The sequence below is a fragment of the Manis pentadactyla genome, chromosome 10, assembly GCF_030020395.1.
Source record: "Manis pentadactyla isolate mManPen7 chromosome 10, mManPen7.hap1, whole genome shotgun sequence".
NCBI classification, from domain to species: domain Eukaryota; kingdom Metazoa; phylum Chordata; class Mammalia; order Pholidota; family Manidae; genus Manis; species Manis pentadactyla.
In genome coordinates, this window is record NC_080028.1 from 54,352,100 (window position 1) to 54,367,726 (window position 15,627).

The window sequence follows — 15,627 nt, forward strand, 5'->3', positions numbered from 1 at the left end:
AAATCTTTTTTCTATCTAAGCCAAAATGAAGGGAAAGATTGTTCAATTAGAAAAATCTGAGTAATTCAGCTCTCTTTTGTGAGAAAACAAAGTCAATCTCTTTGGAATCTAGTTGCAGAATCACGGGATTATTACACAACTCTACTTCACTTGGGATGTGTAGATTTCAGAGATCATGAGCACAAAAGAAAACATTTTTAAACTCTTGTACAAAATTGTTACAGAGTAAAAATGATCACTATATAAAGTTAAGATCAGTACTTTAACTTGTCCTTTAAAACAAAAAGCAGCATGTTTGAATTGATTTAGCTTGTTAAAGTGCACCCATTATTAGGAAGTGTGGGAAAAGACCCAGGAGTTACTTAACATTTCTGTTTTTTACATATAGTAGTTCTTCATCAATCTTGAAATCTGTCAATAAATATAAATAACAAATATAGGAGATATAAAATAGGCAGATTTTTTTCACTATCAACCTTGATTTGATCTATAGCACTCTTAGTTGAATAGGATAACCTAACTCTTGGGAAAGTTTCCAACCTTACAAGTACATTTCATTTTTAAATACCTAAGGCAGAATATATTACATCTCCTAAATACTTTCAGCTATAATTTTAGACCTAAAATACTTTGTTTATTGATTCAATTTAGTTTAGTTCTATTATTGTTTAGTGAGTATCTACTATAGAGTAGACCAACATCAACTTTCAGGATATGTCAGCTTTCACAGCATTTTGTGTGTACTTCCAAAAAAGAGATTATGAAGTAGCAACTCATATTAATCAACTCACAGACTTCATGCCCAGGTTAAAAATGAAACTTTCCAGATCCATTAGAGCAGAAGAGATATTTTGTGTGTTATAATTTTTTAATTTAAATAACCTTAGTTGGGGCAGACAGTTTGTCAGAGTCCTCACAAACTCCTTACTATCTTAAAACAGACTTAATTTCTCCCATTTATGTGAGCTGTTATCAAACCCTTGCAAGCATTTGAGTTTCGGCCCTGAAAGAGTCTAATCACCTTATTTTATAGTGAGAAAACTAATGCTCACAGAGATTAAATAACTTGGCCAAGGTTATCCACCTAGTTAGTGGCACTGAGCCAGAGTCAAAATCCAAGTATACTGGCCCTTTGTATGAGGCAGTGTATTCATTTCACTACTTTTTCTTTCTCTTTATTAGAACCTAACATTTGTCTAAAACAAGGTGCCTCTGTTTTTTTTTTAAGTTATAAACTGCATCATGGCACTTATTTTTTATCCATATCTCTTTTCAAAATATCATTAACAGATTAAGCACTTTACTACATCCTGTTTTGAAGTTTGCACTACTCTCTCTCCTTTCCACTGCCAATTAGCTGTTCAGAGACCTGGTAAAGGGAGAAGGAAATTATAGAATTACAAAAGAAGAAAGAATGAAGCATTTAGAGAGGTGCATAAAATTGGCAGGGGTGGTGCTGAGGGGGGTTATCAGCAGGAATAACTGTAAGAGAAAGACAAAGTAGAAGGGAAAAGTGAAACAGTGGCTCCTGAAGATCAAAGCCAAAAATAATTGAGAAATAAAGACAGCGAGGTTATCAACTATTGTTTTTCTAGGGGATGTGATGACCCTGGCAGCATTTTTCTTAGGCTCACGTAGCTAGCATCAAACAAAATGTGAAGCAGACAAAGTCTGTCCTGGAATTCTCCTTTGGACTTTCTTCCATTCAGCTTTATTTAAAACTGCAATGCGTCTTCTTTCTCTGGTCCATCCCAGGCTAAGACACGGCTCTCATTTAATACCTTAGTTTTAACCCTTACTCTCTGCTGGATTATTTACATTTGAAGTCCTATCTCATAACTTTTGAGTACAAAAACCTCTCTGAAGGGATCATTTAAACATCAGTGAGCAGAGAGAATTACTTGGAAGAGCAAGGAACCCATCCTAGAGAAGAGCATACTTTGCCTTTTTGTAAGGTGCACTTTGTTTATATACCAAGTCCAATTTCCACAGTACTCAGCATACTTCTTTTCCCTTCTCAAAGCCCTAGGTTAAGTTTTAATGGACAAGACAGGTGCAGAAATTCTGAGAAGATAATGACAATCACCAAACAAACAGTACCTTCATATAATGTTAACTAAGGAAAGCATCAGTGAAGACACTCATTCAAAATAAGCTTATATTCAATTATCTATGTGATTCAGGAGAAAGTAACATTTCTCATCAATTATCTACTTAGTTATTCAGTAAAGAAGTGGACCTTAACCAATTTAGTATTTATGAACAATATCTTATTTCTCTTCATAACAAAGAGAAGAAATAAGTAAAATAAGCAGAATTTCCATGAATTAGTAAAGTGAGGTCACTAGAAGGTTGGTTACCTCAATGTTTGTTTCAAATTTGGGTTCTGACACTTGCCTCAATTTCTCATTTACCTGGGAATAACAATACCTACCTACCTCATAGGACTGCTATGAGAATTAAGTTAATATTTTTAAATGTTTAGGACTGGGCTTGGCACTCTACAAGTGCCTGTTAAATAAAATACTGCAACTATTGTTTCTTTTCAGACTCTGGAGGCAACTAGTTAAGTCTACAAAATAACCTCATAAATCTGATGTGTAATTCAAATTGACTTTGAACTTACACATCTTTAGCTAGTTAGCTCATTTCCTTGACCACGGTGCAAATGAAGAAAAGGTTGTTTGTTGCATGGTTACAGGCTTCAACGTTTCAAAACTGCATTTTCTTTGAAAAGACAATGGTTATCAGAGTATGTTGTGTTTATAAAATGATACCATGGTTTTGCCTTCACAGTTCATCATGATTTTTTTCAACAGCTTTATTGAGATATGGTTTATATACTATATAATTCGTCTATCACCAGTATACATCAGTGTTTATTAGTTGGCTGTTATGCCCCAGGCAATAAACACATATTGTTTAATCTTCATAAAATTCCTTTTTTGGAGGTATTACTTCCAAATCCTTTAAAGGTATTACTACCTCCAATTTGATAAAACCAAAAGTTAAGTACTTTGCAGCTAAGAAGCTGAGGTGAGGTTTGAACTCGTTGATATGACTCCAATATTCTTCCCACATCATGCTGCCTCTCTTTGGAGAATTACTTTGTTCTCTTTCAGAAGTTGGCTTGGAAAGGGGGGAATATGACCCTTTGATGGTACTCATAGTTAGAGAAACTCTAATTTTTTAACCTGTCACAAGGGAAGTCAAATCATATAAGAAACAGCAGTAACTAGAAGCTGTTTTCAGACTCTCAAATCAAAGATGACATGATAATGCAAAATATTATGACAAAAATAAGCAATCATAATGCTGACATACACAAATCACAATGCCAATATACACTACTTTAATTTGGAAGGGTTCAGTACTTCTTACTAGCATAACTACACCCATCTTTACTGCATTAGGGTAGACATTAAAAATGAAGAAGAGATATCCGAGTTAGGGTAGACATTAAAAATGAAGAAGAGATATCACGCAGGAATTCTTATCCATCTTCTAGATTTTTCACATCACTTATGTTACCCTAAAGTCAGCTCTCTGGACATCTTCATGCTTAGAAATACGTAAGCAGTTTTGCCACACTTATTAAAGAAATATATAAGTGGTTCTTTTCTGTTAGGTAGCAATGTGCTTGTGCTTAGCCACCAGATGTACAGAGGTTGTCTGTTTGTTTTAAAAGGGACCCAGTCCAGCCCACATACTTTAATTCAGTTTCGAAAGGAGAACTCCGTAGTGAGTGTGCTGTAGTGGATAGGTAGCACGTGGGCTTTGCAACCTGGCTGTAATTTTGCCTCTCCACCGACTATGACCTTGGCGTTTGATTTTTGAGAGACTCGATTTTTTCCCATTTATAACCTAATTGCTTCAAATAAAAGCTGGCATTGTTACCTAGTTTCAGGTGGGGAGATGTGGCTAAGAAAATGTTCCTCTAAGACATCGAGGAGAAAGGGCTTCTTCGCACGTTTTCTTCCCCTTTAGTACCTGGCATTATTCGGTACACATTTTACACCGTGTTGACCGAGGAATTGGAACATGTTTTTCACTGCAGCGTAGCCGCCTGGGTGTGCCCGAGGAGGCGTCACAAAGAGCCTACAAAAGGTCTCCACCTACAGCAGAACCTTAGGAAGGGCACTGCAGCCAGGCATTCGATTTCGGATTGTTCTTTGTTTGGGCCAGCATCCACCGAACTTGAGTCCTGCGACGCGCCACGAAAAGGCTAAAGTCACGGAGCTGTGAAATGCTTCTGCCATATCTTAGCCGTCCCCACGCCCCCCACCCCACCACTCCCTTAAGCGTGAGTGATGCGCAAAGAAGGATTTCCAGGCGACTGTGGGAAACAGGGAGGGAAAACCAGGAGTCAGGGCTGACAGGGCGGCGGCACCGCGAATGCGGGAGCGGGCGGAGGACCCCACGGCGGAGAGCTCACACCCGGCGGCCGCGGCCGGAGGAGGCCAGGCGAGATGCTGAGCGGGCGGGGGCCGTAGGGAGGCGGCGAACTTCGCCGCGCACTCATCCGCCCCAGGGACCAGCGGCTGTCCTAGGCTCACTCCCCCCGCCCACGTCTCTTTTGGTTTCGACCGCCGACTGGGAGGGGCCGCAGGTCGCCATTCCCACAATGCTCTGGGGCGTGCCGCCGCCGTCGCTGCCGCCTCCGCTACCGCTAGTGGAAGAAGATGGCGGAAGGCGGAGCGGCGGATCTGGACATCCAGCGGTCTGACATCGCGACGCTGCTCAAAACCTCGCTCCGGAAAGGGGACACCTGGTGAGGGAAAGGGGTTGAGACGGCTGGGGTTGCCGGAGGGTAGTGGAGAAGTGGGCAGGAACTGCGGGCCGGTGTCTTTCGCTAGTGACAGGTGCGGGCAGGTCCGGCGGCGGCCGTCCTGGGCGGCAGGATTCTGGCCACTCCCGCATTGTGGGGGCAAAGATTGGCTCCGAGATAGGGGCCAGGGTTCGTGGCTGGTCAGGGCATGCCGAGAGGCGTGCGGGGAGCGGCAGTGGCCGCTCTTGAAGCTCTCTTCCCCTCCTTCCTTTCCGTAGTGCCGCTCCCACCTCGGGCCTTCCCGAACGATGGGTTACGGTGGTTCGGCGGTGAGTCTCGTAGTGTTTGACAGGTCCCGCGGTTCATCACGTCCTCTCCCGCTTGACTCTCCAGGCGTTTCCTTTCCCGGCATTGTCGGCATTCAAGTTGCCCATTATTCTGATTGTTGCAGCCTTCCGGGAGGCTGGCTGCAGGATGTTTGCGGTTCGTACTACACAGGTGGCATGTGTCAGGGCGGCACTAGAGAGAAAGGAACCCTAGTTTCTAGTTCTTGTCAAAAGGAGGGAGAAGAGTAGGCAACCTTAGGCTTCTGAGAGACACCACGTGGTCTTGTGCTTCGGTTGGAGGCTTGATAGCAACCGGCCGCGTTTCTCTTATTAACAAGTGCAGACCTTCCCTTCTCTGAAGGATAACGTAGGCCTGCAAAAAGTAGATAAGTCGGCTTGAGGCTTAAGTCACTTGCTAATATTCAAGCTTATAAAATACCAAAGGGTATACTTAAAATACCGAAGGAAGTGGAAATTTTAAAGTTGTCGGCCATATCAGGTGGTATCTAAAGTAACTTAAATATGTGAATATTTTAACATAAAGAGAAAGTGCTCTGTTTATTGGGAAGGGTAGTGTGCCACCTCATTGTGATAAATACTGTTTCTGGTTCCCATTGTCACCATAACAGTGGTATATATTTGCAGGCTGTTTTTTTCATGTACTGAGATATGGAAGGAGCATAAGATTTGGACCTAGTTAGGTCACTGTTCCACCACCTAACTTGCAGTATGACTTTGAGGAAAGTTGATTTAAGTCATTGCACCACAGTATCCTCATCTGTGAAGTGGACAATTTCATTTATAGGGGTTTTATTATCAATGAAATATTCTGAAAGATTTTCTCTTTGAGTTAACATTAAATTTTACTTACCTTATCACCACCATTTACTTCCGATAAAAGCTCTGTTATTAGGATCGTTTTCAAGATAAAAGCCCTGTTACTAGGATCATTTTCAAGTAAACTGTTAGATGGCATATTTGGGACTTGAATTTAAATACTTCGATCTAAGTCTTGGTACTTTTTTCTTACTTTGTTAGGCTACAAACTGTTTGTATGATAATTCCTGTGGGTAGAAACATACACTTGTGGCATTGCAGCAAAAAATAGGACCTTTGGATGATTTAATAATTGTTATTATTCATATTGGAGTGTTTCCAACATGCTTATTACTGTGTGGAAATTGGACATTTCCTAGAACACTTATGTTTACCTTGGCTTGTAAATTAAAAATTCTTAATTCACTTAGCCTATTACTACTTCATAAAAAGATAAATACGGATTTCCATAAGGTAGAAATTTGTAAGTTAAAATATGGATATTATTCATACAGATATTTATCCTTTTAAATATTGTTTTTTTTGATATACTGAGTAATAATTGATGGTGTTTACAGGATGATAGGAACAATATATGTATGTAGGCATTAAAGTTTTTAAAGTTTGGTATTTTTCACATGAAAGTATTTTTGCTTTTGATAAAGTTTCTGGGATTTTTTTTAAGTCCTGTTTTTAAAGAGTAAATACAGGAAGTCCATAAATTTGAGTCATTTCAGTGCTTTCAGTTTAAAGAAAAGGAAACTGAAGCGCCAATATTTAGATAACAGCAGAATGTGCAAATTTTTATATACACGTTGACTTCTCTCATTTAAAGGAAAATAAATGCAGGAACAAGAAGGAGCAGGGGAGTTGCAGAAAGCAGGTTGGTTGAATATGTGAGCCAGTTAGCAAGTGAAACCTGTCAAAGAAGGAAATAGTGTAGAGAAGTTTGGTTCAGAGTTTTAAGGAGAATAATTTGATAATTATTCATGAGTACAGAACTGGTAAAGATATTTAATAATTTAGTTGTTACTTGGGCTCATATTTTTGGAACTCATTAACATTCATTAACTAGTTCTCTTTTTAATGTCTTAAAAAAATTTTCGGGAGGGTTAGTCATTTTTGGGTATGTGGGCAACTCGTGTCTGTTATTTTGTAGGTGAAATGGGCCATATGCAGATGGAACATTGTCTTAGTATAAGTATATAACCATCTTGGAAAGACTGAACTATTGAGAAAAAAAATGATAGGTTTACCATAAGTTTATTCTTGCAAGTTTCATACTGATTTTTGATGTTAAAGTCAAATGCATTAAAATGAATAGATTTCATTCATTAGGTTGTGAGCACTTTGTAGATAAGGGCTATCACATAGTACTCTGGTAACTAACACCTAGGCAAGGGTAAGGATTTGATTCTGCATTAATGGTAGAGCTTATGTTTATTTGTTAATAGTGATTTTTACCTACAAACTGACTTTCTAGAGATGAAAATAAGTTATAAAAGTCTGAGGAGGAACAAACTTTGTAACAGGCTTGGTACTAGACTTCACAGTGAACAAAAAGTCGAAAATTGATGCAAAAGAGCTATATCTCCTAAAAAGGGGAGGTATGAAGGTAACACTGATCTGCATTAGAAGGAATAAAGCAGTAGTCTCATAATGCTGTTTCTTCATCTGTGTTTTATTTCCAAGGGAAAGATTCAGAAAACAAAGATTGCTAAAATTTAAGGACTTTAGTAAAAGGATAAAGGAACTAGAAATTTTTAGCTTAGAATGAATGAAAGATAACAGTCTTCAGATACATGGTGATTTCTTCTGATGAGACAAAGAAAAATTTGTTTAAAGTACAGCACATCTAAGTACATTAGGGGTGGAGGAACTATTTAAGGGGATGGTAGTTAAATGAGTTACAAAGACAATTTTTGGGTTATAGAATACTCTCAGGAAATTTCCTTTAAAATATACCTATTATGAATAAGTAAACAGGTAACTACAAATCATCAAAATCACTGCCTTATTTCCCCATTTTTGTTAAATATTAGATATCTACCAGTTATTTTCACAAATTTTTGTTGATTTCAGTGGTAACATATAACTGAGTTTACAAATTTTTTGTGTCATTTTGTATAAACCCTAATAACTCTAGTAGGTTCAAGGTAACTTCAGAGAGCAACTTTAATTTGTATTTAGAGTCATTTAAAAGGTGTGTGATATTTTCATTTCAATAAATTGCAGAGGAGCAGTTTATCTGTTCAATAAGGTTTTTATCTAGGAGACATTGATTTCAGTTTTAGAGCTTTCCTTCCATTCCTACTTTTTCTTTAGAAGTCTTTGAGGCTTTTACTTTATATGGTCCCTTATATTTGTGCAACTGTAATAGAAAACAATCTTATAATCACAAATTCAGTTAATAATATAATATGAACTCCAATTCTTTAGCATATTATTTGCTAAAGGAATTGTTACATTGTCACTGTTAAAATTAATTTTATTTGTTCCAAAGTGTTTACCCCTAAAACTGTATGTATTACATCTTTTGCAGGAAGTGAAACTAGAAAGTAAAACTTTTTTAGTTTTGGCAAATTGGTAAAAATAGAAATAGTGACATTGAAGGATATTTTTCACATTTTAGTTGCTTAAAGATCTAGAAAAGCAATTTTTCCTAATATAAACCTTTTTATAAGTTCTTTCATCACTTGTAAGTTGCTAGTAAATCTAAGATTAATGTACCCTTTTGGCCAAGAAGATCCAGAGCTTTAGTCAGTGATTTCATTTATCTATTTAATGACAGTCAAGCTTTATTTTTTTTCTAAGTTGTATATTCTCATTAGCACATGCAAGTTATTAAGTAAATGTTCTTTTTACAAAATAGTTTTGTGACAAGTATCAATCTTGCCTGCACTTAAGAATAATAAGAAAAAATTAGTTTGGCAGGCCATAACCTAGAATATTACATTTAAAAACACTGTGTGCTAGGTACTGTTAGAAGTACTTACATACATTAACTTGTTTGCTCACCACCGCAGTTCTAGGGCACTAGAATGTGAATGCCCTGTAACTTGGATTTGACAGAACAAGAATCCTAGCCTCAGAGAAGTGCAGTATATATGGGATTTGAACCCAAGTAGTCTGGGGCTTTAATTCAGGCCCTAATTTACACTCTACCACACTGCCGTTTATTTTAAAGCTGCATCTTAAAATGCAATTGTACTTTAAAAAGAAAATCATGGAGTTTTTTTCTCTCTAAATGGAGTCTATTTTATATTTAGTGGCAGAATTCTACCATTTTATCCCAACTTGTGTTTGTGACTGTACAATTTAGATATGATAGAATATGTAGAAATTTTAACATCTTGCTTCTGGAAATTAAAATTTAAAATCCTAATTTAATTAGATTTAAAGATTAATAGGGGATGAACTGAATATGTAGAATAAGTGTTATTTTGATCCAAAAGTACATTTAAACAAAAGAAACTGGGATCTTTTATTGTTGAGATTTTGGATTTTAGTTACTGGTAATCATAAGCTTTTATTAGAGGCCATATGGCTCCTTCTCATATTGTTTTACAGAAATATCACATCAAGTAGATAGTAAGATCTTGTAGGATATTTTGTTTTAGTATTTTGCCCATATTTTAAAAGTATAGGTTTACCTCAAGCCACAAATACATAAAGCTGTCTTCTCAGACTGTGAGTCCATAGGAACAGCCCAGACTAGATAATGCAAATATGAAAGTTTGGTGTTTTATGTTCCATGTTTACCAAATGACTTCATAAATAACTCTTTTGGTGAATTTTCAAAGTCAGAAGACATTTGAATTAAGACAGTGGAAGGTACAAAACCATATTGATGCCTCTTTAACAACATAATGAAAACTGACAGTTCAAGTAGCATCACTGCTAACAGAACAATCAGTTTTGCTATCTTAGTCATTAGATATATCTGTTTTATTATAGGGGTTTGAGTGATTTTTCTTTTCCTCACTCTAAGAGTCATCACTTTATTAATAAGTCATAATTATTGATAAGGGCAAATTGAAACCATCAGGTATAGTGTCAGGAAGATAAGGGGAAGGTTGAAAATGACTAATGAAGGTGTTTACATGCACTCTGATTTGATCCTCAAAAGAGATCAAAGTATGTATTTATTTTCCTTTCTTATAGATAAGGAATCTGAACTCAGAGAAGTCAGTTTTGCAGGTGGTTCATGGGTGACCACTAGGGAACATTTATTGAGTGCTTACTCTGTGCCAGCCACTGTTGTAAATGCTTTATACTTGTGAAGACTTTAAAGTCAGTACTCTTACATACCTGATTTTACAAATGTTTGATGGTTTTAGAGCTGGTTTAAATACCTAGTTTATAATGATTTAAAATACTAGATACTATTAGTATCTCCTAAGTATTAAACATGTTTTTATGTTGCCGCAACTCACGTAATTCAAACAGTATTTCATTAAGTCATTAAACCATCAACTCTTCTGAGTCCCCATATGAATTTTTTCAAGAATTGCTAGTTTTCTTTTTCTTCCATGTTAGTTTGTGCCTTTTATTTTCATTTCCTCGGTTACCACTGTAATTCATACTCTGTACCTTACTTACATTTATTCCCTTGAAGTCATTTTTCTCCATTTATTCTTTAAGCAAGGGATTGTAGTCCCTTTCAGTTTTATCGTCCAGTTTACACAGAAGTCGCTGCTAGAGAAACCTAGTATAAGACTGGTTATAAGTGACCTTGATTTTGGATACAGATTAAAATGATGTATCTGAGGAAACTATCAGGGATGGCTTCTCAAAAAGAAGTTAAGAAGCTCAAATTGTGACTTAAGGCAAGAAACCTCCATAGGAGTAACCTGTATTTGGTTATGCCTACCACACTTTTCCTGCTTCCATCAGTAAGATTCTGCATGGTTTCCTTAGAGCCCTCCAAAAAAAAAAAGGGTAATGACTACTTTTTTTCCTCCATTAAGAGAGCTAAGAATGCTAACTGTCCCTTCCACTCTCCTTTTGCTTTGAGAAGACCCAGATATAATGTGATAATTCCTTACTGTTAGGGAAATGGTTTAATAGAAGTAGCCATAGAAAGGACTTTCTTTGTGGGAGAAGTCTAAGTCTCATAAGCAAATCCAAAAATGGCTCTAAGACCAGGCAATTCTAAGTTTTAAAGAACAAGTTAAATCAAAACATTGAGCATTAGAGACAAACTTAATTACTTCAGTAAAAGAGTATCAAATTCCTTGAGTAAAAAACCAAAAGACTAAGAATGATAAAGTTGAAATGATCATGGTAAAAGAGACCTTGATAAATTGTGTTGCTTTATATTATTTAATAATGTATTTTAACAGCTTAACAAAGTTTAACAGATTAATCAAGAGATTTATCTTTAATTATAAATGGAAAACTTATATTCATAAATTTGAGTGGAATTCAAGCTCAAGAAACTTGATTCTCAGGAGAGATATAGCTGAGTAGTCATAGGTGCCATATAGTGGTTATGGTTACAAAAATTACCACTCATGTTCCATGTTAAGAGCTTTTTACATATATGAAATATGTGATAGTTTAAGGCATTTTAAACTGTACTGCCTGCCATTGAGTGATAGTCATACCCATATTATGGAATTAACTTATTGAGAGATGAATATTTTGAAGTATTAAAGTCAGGAAGTGACAGCTTTGTCATAGTAAACATTTTTATGTGTTGTCCATATGAGGAACCTATAGAATTTTCTGGTTCTCCTTGGTTTAGTATTCTAGTCTTAGACATCATTTCTAACTAATATGCTCTGCTTTGATAGAGATGCTGATTCCCATTTCTTGCAAATTGTTTACTTATTTTTGCCTTAGAGGGCTTTATACGTTATACATATTAGTTCATATACATTTTACTAATTCCTGACTTTTACTTTAAAACCTAGTTCAAACCAGCCTCTGTAAAATCATCCCTAATAATCCCATCCAGATCTATGGCCCTTCCACTCTTTAAAAAAAAGTAATAATGGCAGCTTTATTATGATATAATTCACATATCAAGTAATTCACTCACTTAAAGTGTACAGTTCATTGGGTTCCAATATATTCATGGAGTTGTACAACTATCATCACCACAGTCACTTCTGGAATATTTTTATCATCTCCAGAAGAAACCGCATATCTATTATAGTCCCTCATTTCCCCCCAAGATCTCCTCAAATACCCCTTCTCTAGGCAGCTAGTAATCTATTCTCAGCTCTATAGATTTACCTATTTGGGGTATTTCATATAAGTGAAATAAAATGTGGGATTTTTGTGTCTGGCTTCTTTCATGAAGTATCAATACTTCATTTCTTTTTATTGCCAAAAATACTCTCATATAGATATACCACATTGAATGTATCCCTTCATCAGTTGGTAGGCATCTGGGTTGTTTACACCTTTTTTGGCTGTTATGAATAATCCTGCTATGAACACTTGATGTGCAAGCTTTTGTGTGGACTATTTAAGTATATACATAGAGTGGAATTGCTGGGTGGCTGTTTAATTTTTTGAGGAACTAATAAACTCTTTTCCAAAGCAGCTATACAATTTACATTGTCAACAGTGTATGAGGGTTCCAATTTCTGCACTTCCTTGTTAGCACTTGTTATTGTCTGTATTTTTGATTATAGCCAGTTTAGTGGATGTGAAGTGGTCTCGTCGTTTTGATTTACATTTCTTGAATGGCTAGTGACAGAGCACTTCTTTTACATGAGTTTTTTTGGCCATTTGTGTATCTTCTTTGGCAAAATGTCTGCCTAGATCCTTTGCCCATTTTATAACTTGGGCTATTTGTCTTTCTGTTTTTGAGTTTTAAGAATTATTTATGAATTGTAGATACAAATTCTTTATTAGATGATTTGAAAAATTTTCTCCTGTTTTGTGGTTTCTTTCACTTTCACAATCTTACATGGTTTCCTTCCTGAGTTCCTTGTTTTTAGTTTAGATGTAAAAAGGGGTCATAAAAATTGGTTCTTGCTAGGTGATGAATTTAGTATGCAGAGCAGAAAATTATTAGATACTATCAATATCTCTGTTACTATTAAAAATGGTTTTATGCTATTACTTCTAAAATGTAATTTAATTTAAATAGTATATTATTAAGTGAGAGAATTAGTCATAGAGTAGATTAACATCTAGAGTTGTTTATGCTGTTAATTATACACAGGAAGGTTTACATGTTGTTCTGAGATGGTTTGCTATATTGGATTAGGCTGAAATTTTTGCTTGTATTCTTAGTTGTAAAAGAATGTCTTTGTGCCTACTTTGCAGAGCAAAAAGGATTTTAAAAAAATAAATAATGTTATGCTATGTCAGTATTAGGCAATTAAGCAAAACTGCTACCTGAAAGTTGTCAGCATAGATAATGTTCTAAAAAAAAAAGAACTAGCTCTGTGGTTTCCTAAGTCTGCCTGTTTGGATTTCCCTGTACTGCTTTTAAACTTTTTTATATCTAGAACTATTTCTGAATCATTTATTTGTCTCTCTATATCTTTCTTAAAGTTGCTTTTCATGTGTATAAAAACACTGAAAACTTTTGTTAAGTCTATCTTTCGCCTACCATCAACCCAACCTGCCAAAAAAAATCTGACTCTCTTAAGTTTGTGTAGTAGCTTTTCTGCCTTTCAGGACTATCTTAAAAATTACTCAGATTTATTTTGGGTCCAAAATTGAGCCCACTTCTCTAGAGCCATTGAAAATTATTCTGTCTAGACCACGATACAAATTGTCTTTCTTGATGCCTTAGGATATTTAATACCATACAGTTTAGACCTTTTGAATTACTCATAACATAACTTTATGTACATTTTTGATTTATTAAACATTTCACGTGTATTTGATCCTTTCAACAATCCTGTGAGATATTCCCAGTCATCTTCATGAAATGTAAATCAGATCATATCTTTTCCCTGCTAAAAATCTTTCAATGGCTTTCCATTGCACTTAAGATAAAATCCTCATCATTATTTTAAAGGCTCAATATAGTGGCGCCAGTCTACCTCTCCAGCCTTAGCTAGCAATTATTTTCCCCTTTGTCATAAACTCCAACCTAAGTTCTTCCATACCAAACTCCCAGAGTCCTAGCACGTGCTGTTCCTTCAGTCTAAATAACTTTTTTTCTTATTCTTCCTGAACTAACTCCTATTCATGTATTAAAATGTTACTTTTTCAAAGTATTCTAAATAGGGACTCCTTTAAATGCTCTCATAACTTCCTGTACACAATATTTCATTCCATATTGTAACTACTTAATGTCTCTCTTCACCACTGGACTCTGAATTCTGTAAACATAGGGATTTTGGCTATTTTGCTAACTACCTATTCACATGAAACAGTGTGTATCTGGTTGGCCTCCAATATTTATTGAGTGAATGAACAAATTTCCCTTTCTGAGATAAGCAATCTAAAGGTCTTAAAAGTGTCCATCAATAGATGAATGGATAAAGAAGATGTGATACATATACATAATGAAATATTATTCAGCCATCAAAAGAAAAGAAATCCTGCCATTTGCAATAACATGGATGGATCTAAAGAGTATTAAGCTAAGTGAAATAAGCCAGGTAGAGAAGGGCAAATACCATATATTACACTTATTTATGGAATATAAAAACAAAGCAAAACAGAAAGAACAAAGGAGCAGTAGACTCATAGACACTGAGAAGTGACTGGTGGTTACCAAGGAGGGGTTGGGGCTGGTTGGGTGACGGGAGGGGGGGATAAAGGGGCACAATAATTCAAAATCACAATATAAGTAGGTCTTGGGAACAGAAGTACAGCATGGAGAATATGGTCAATGATTCTGTAACATCTTTCTACATTGATAGATAGTAACTGCACTAGAGTGGGTGAGGATTTAATGATATGGGTAACTGTGGAAACACTGTGTTGTACATTTGAATCCAACATAAGATTGTATATCAGCAATACTTCAATAATTTTAAAAAAAACTAAAGGTTTTAGTGCTGAGTAACTTCTCTAAGACCTCACAGCAAGTAATGTCAAAGAGAATTTTGGTCTAGTTCTTTTTCTACAGTAAATTTAGAATTCATATCTACTCAAGTCTAAATTCAAGAGGTAAGAAAACTTATAAGCAAAAATAATCATGAGAGCAAACTGAGATTGAATGTGAAAAAATCTGTCTACAATTTAATGTTCTCCACATTTCTATAAAACCTCTTAAAAGACAGTGTTCATTTTTTGTGTGTGGTCTTATTGATGTGAAAATATGACTCTCATACAGCCAGTGCAAACACAGGCTTTTTCTAAGTTCCTGGTAGGCCAAGATCTAACATTTACCAAAGATGCCCCACTTTGAAAATACTTATTTTCTTCATAAGTAAAATGGATAAAAATTATTAGAATATTCTTTTTAAGTAAATATTTCAATTCTTATAGCTTGATAATAACATTTAGATGGTAGCCAGATTATAGTTTAATATTTGGTACTAAAGCTTCATAAAGATAAAATCAGTATATATATCAATTTTAGGATTTTTCAGTTGATTATTTTGCTTGTATTATCTTCCCAGATACTAAGGGTAATAATCTGTACTTTATGTTTTCTTTTCTTATGAAATGTCACTCAGTCATCTTTAACTTTTCTAGCTTATATATTGTTTCCGTATTTACCAAAAGGAAATAATTTCTTGAAAATGTGTACATTACTATATATCAGAATCATAATTTGATATCTTTAGA

General features: G+C 35.5%; 1 protein-coding gene across 4 annotated transcripts in view; it reads left to right on the top strand.

Annotated features, from left to right (window-relative positions):
- The first annotated feature begins 4,614 nt into the window (after window positions 1-4,614).
- Window positions 4,615-15,627, top strand: part of USP15 (ubiquitin specific peptidase 15) — a 138,274-nt gene continuing 127,261 nt past the window's right edge. For 2 of the 4 annotated variants that reach the window (XM_036894893.2, XM_036894894.2), the window contains exon 1: window positions 4,615-4,771. In XM_036894893.2, the coding sequence (XP_036750788.1) occupies window positions 4,683-4,771 (89 nt within the window). In that variant the 5' untranslated portion in view covers window positions 4,615-4,682. The remainder of the gene's footprint in view (window positions 4,772-15,627) is intronic. The other 2 variants (XR_005026753.2, XM_036894897.2) reach the window with 1 other exon arrangement.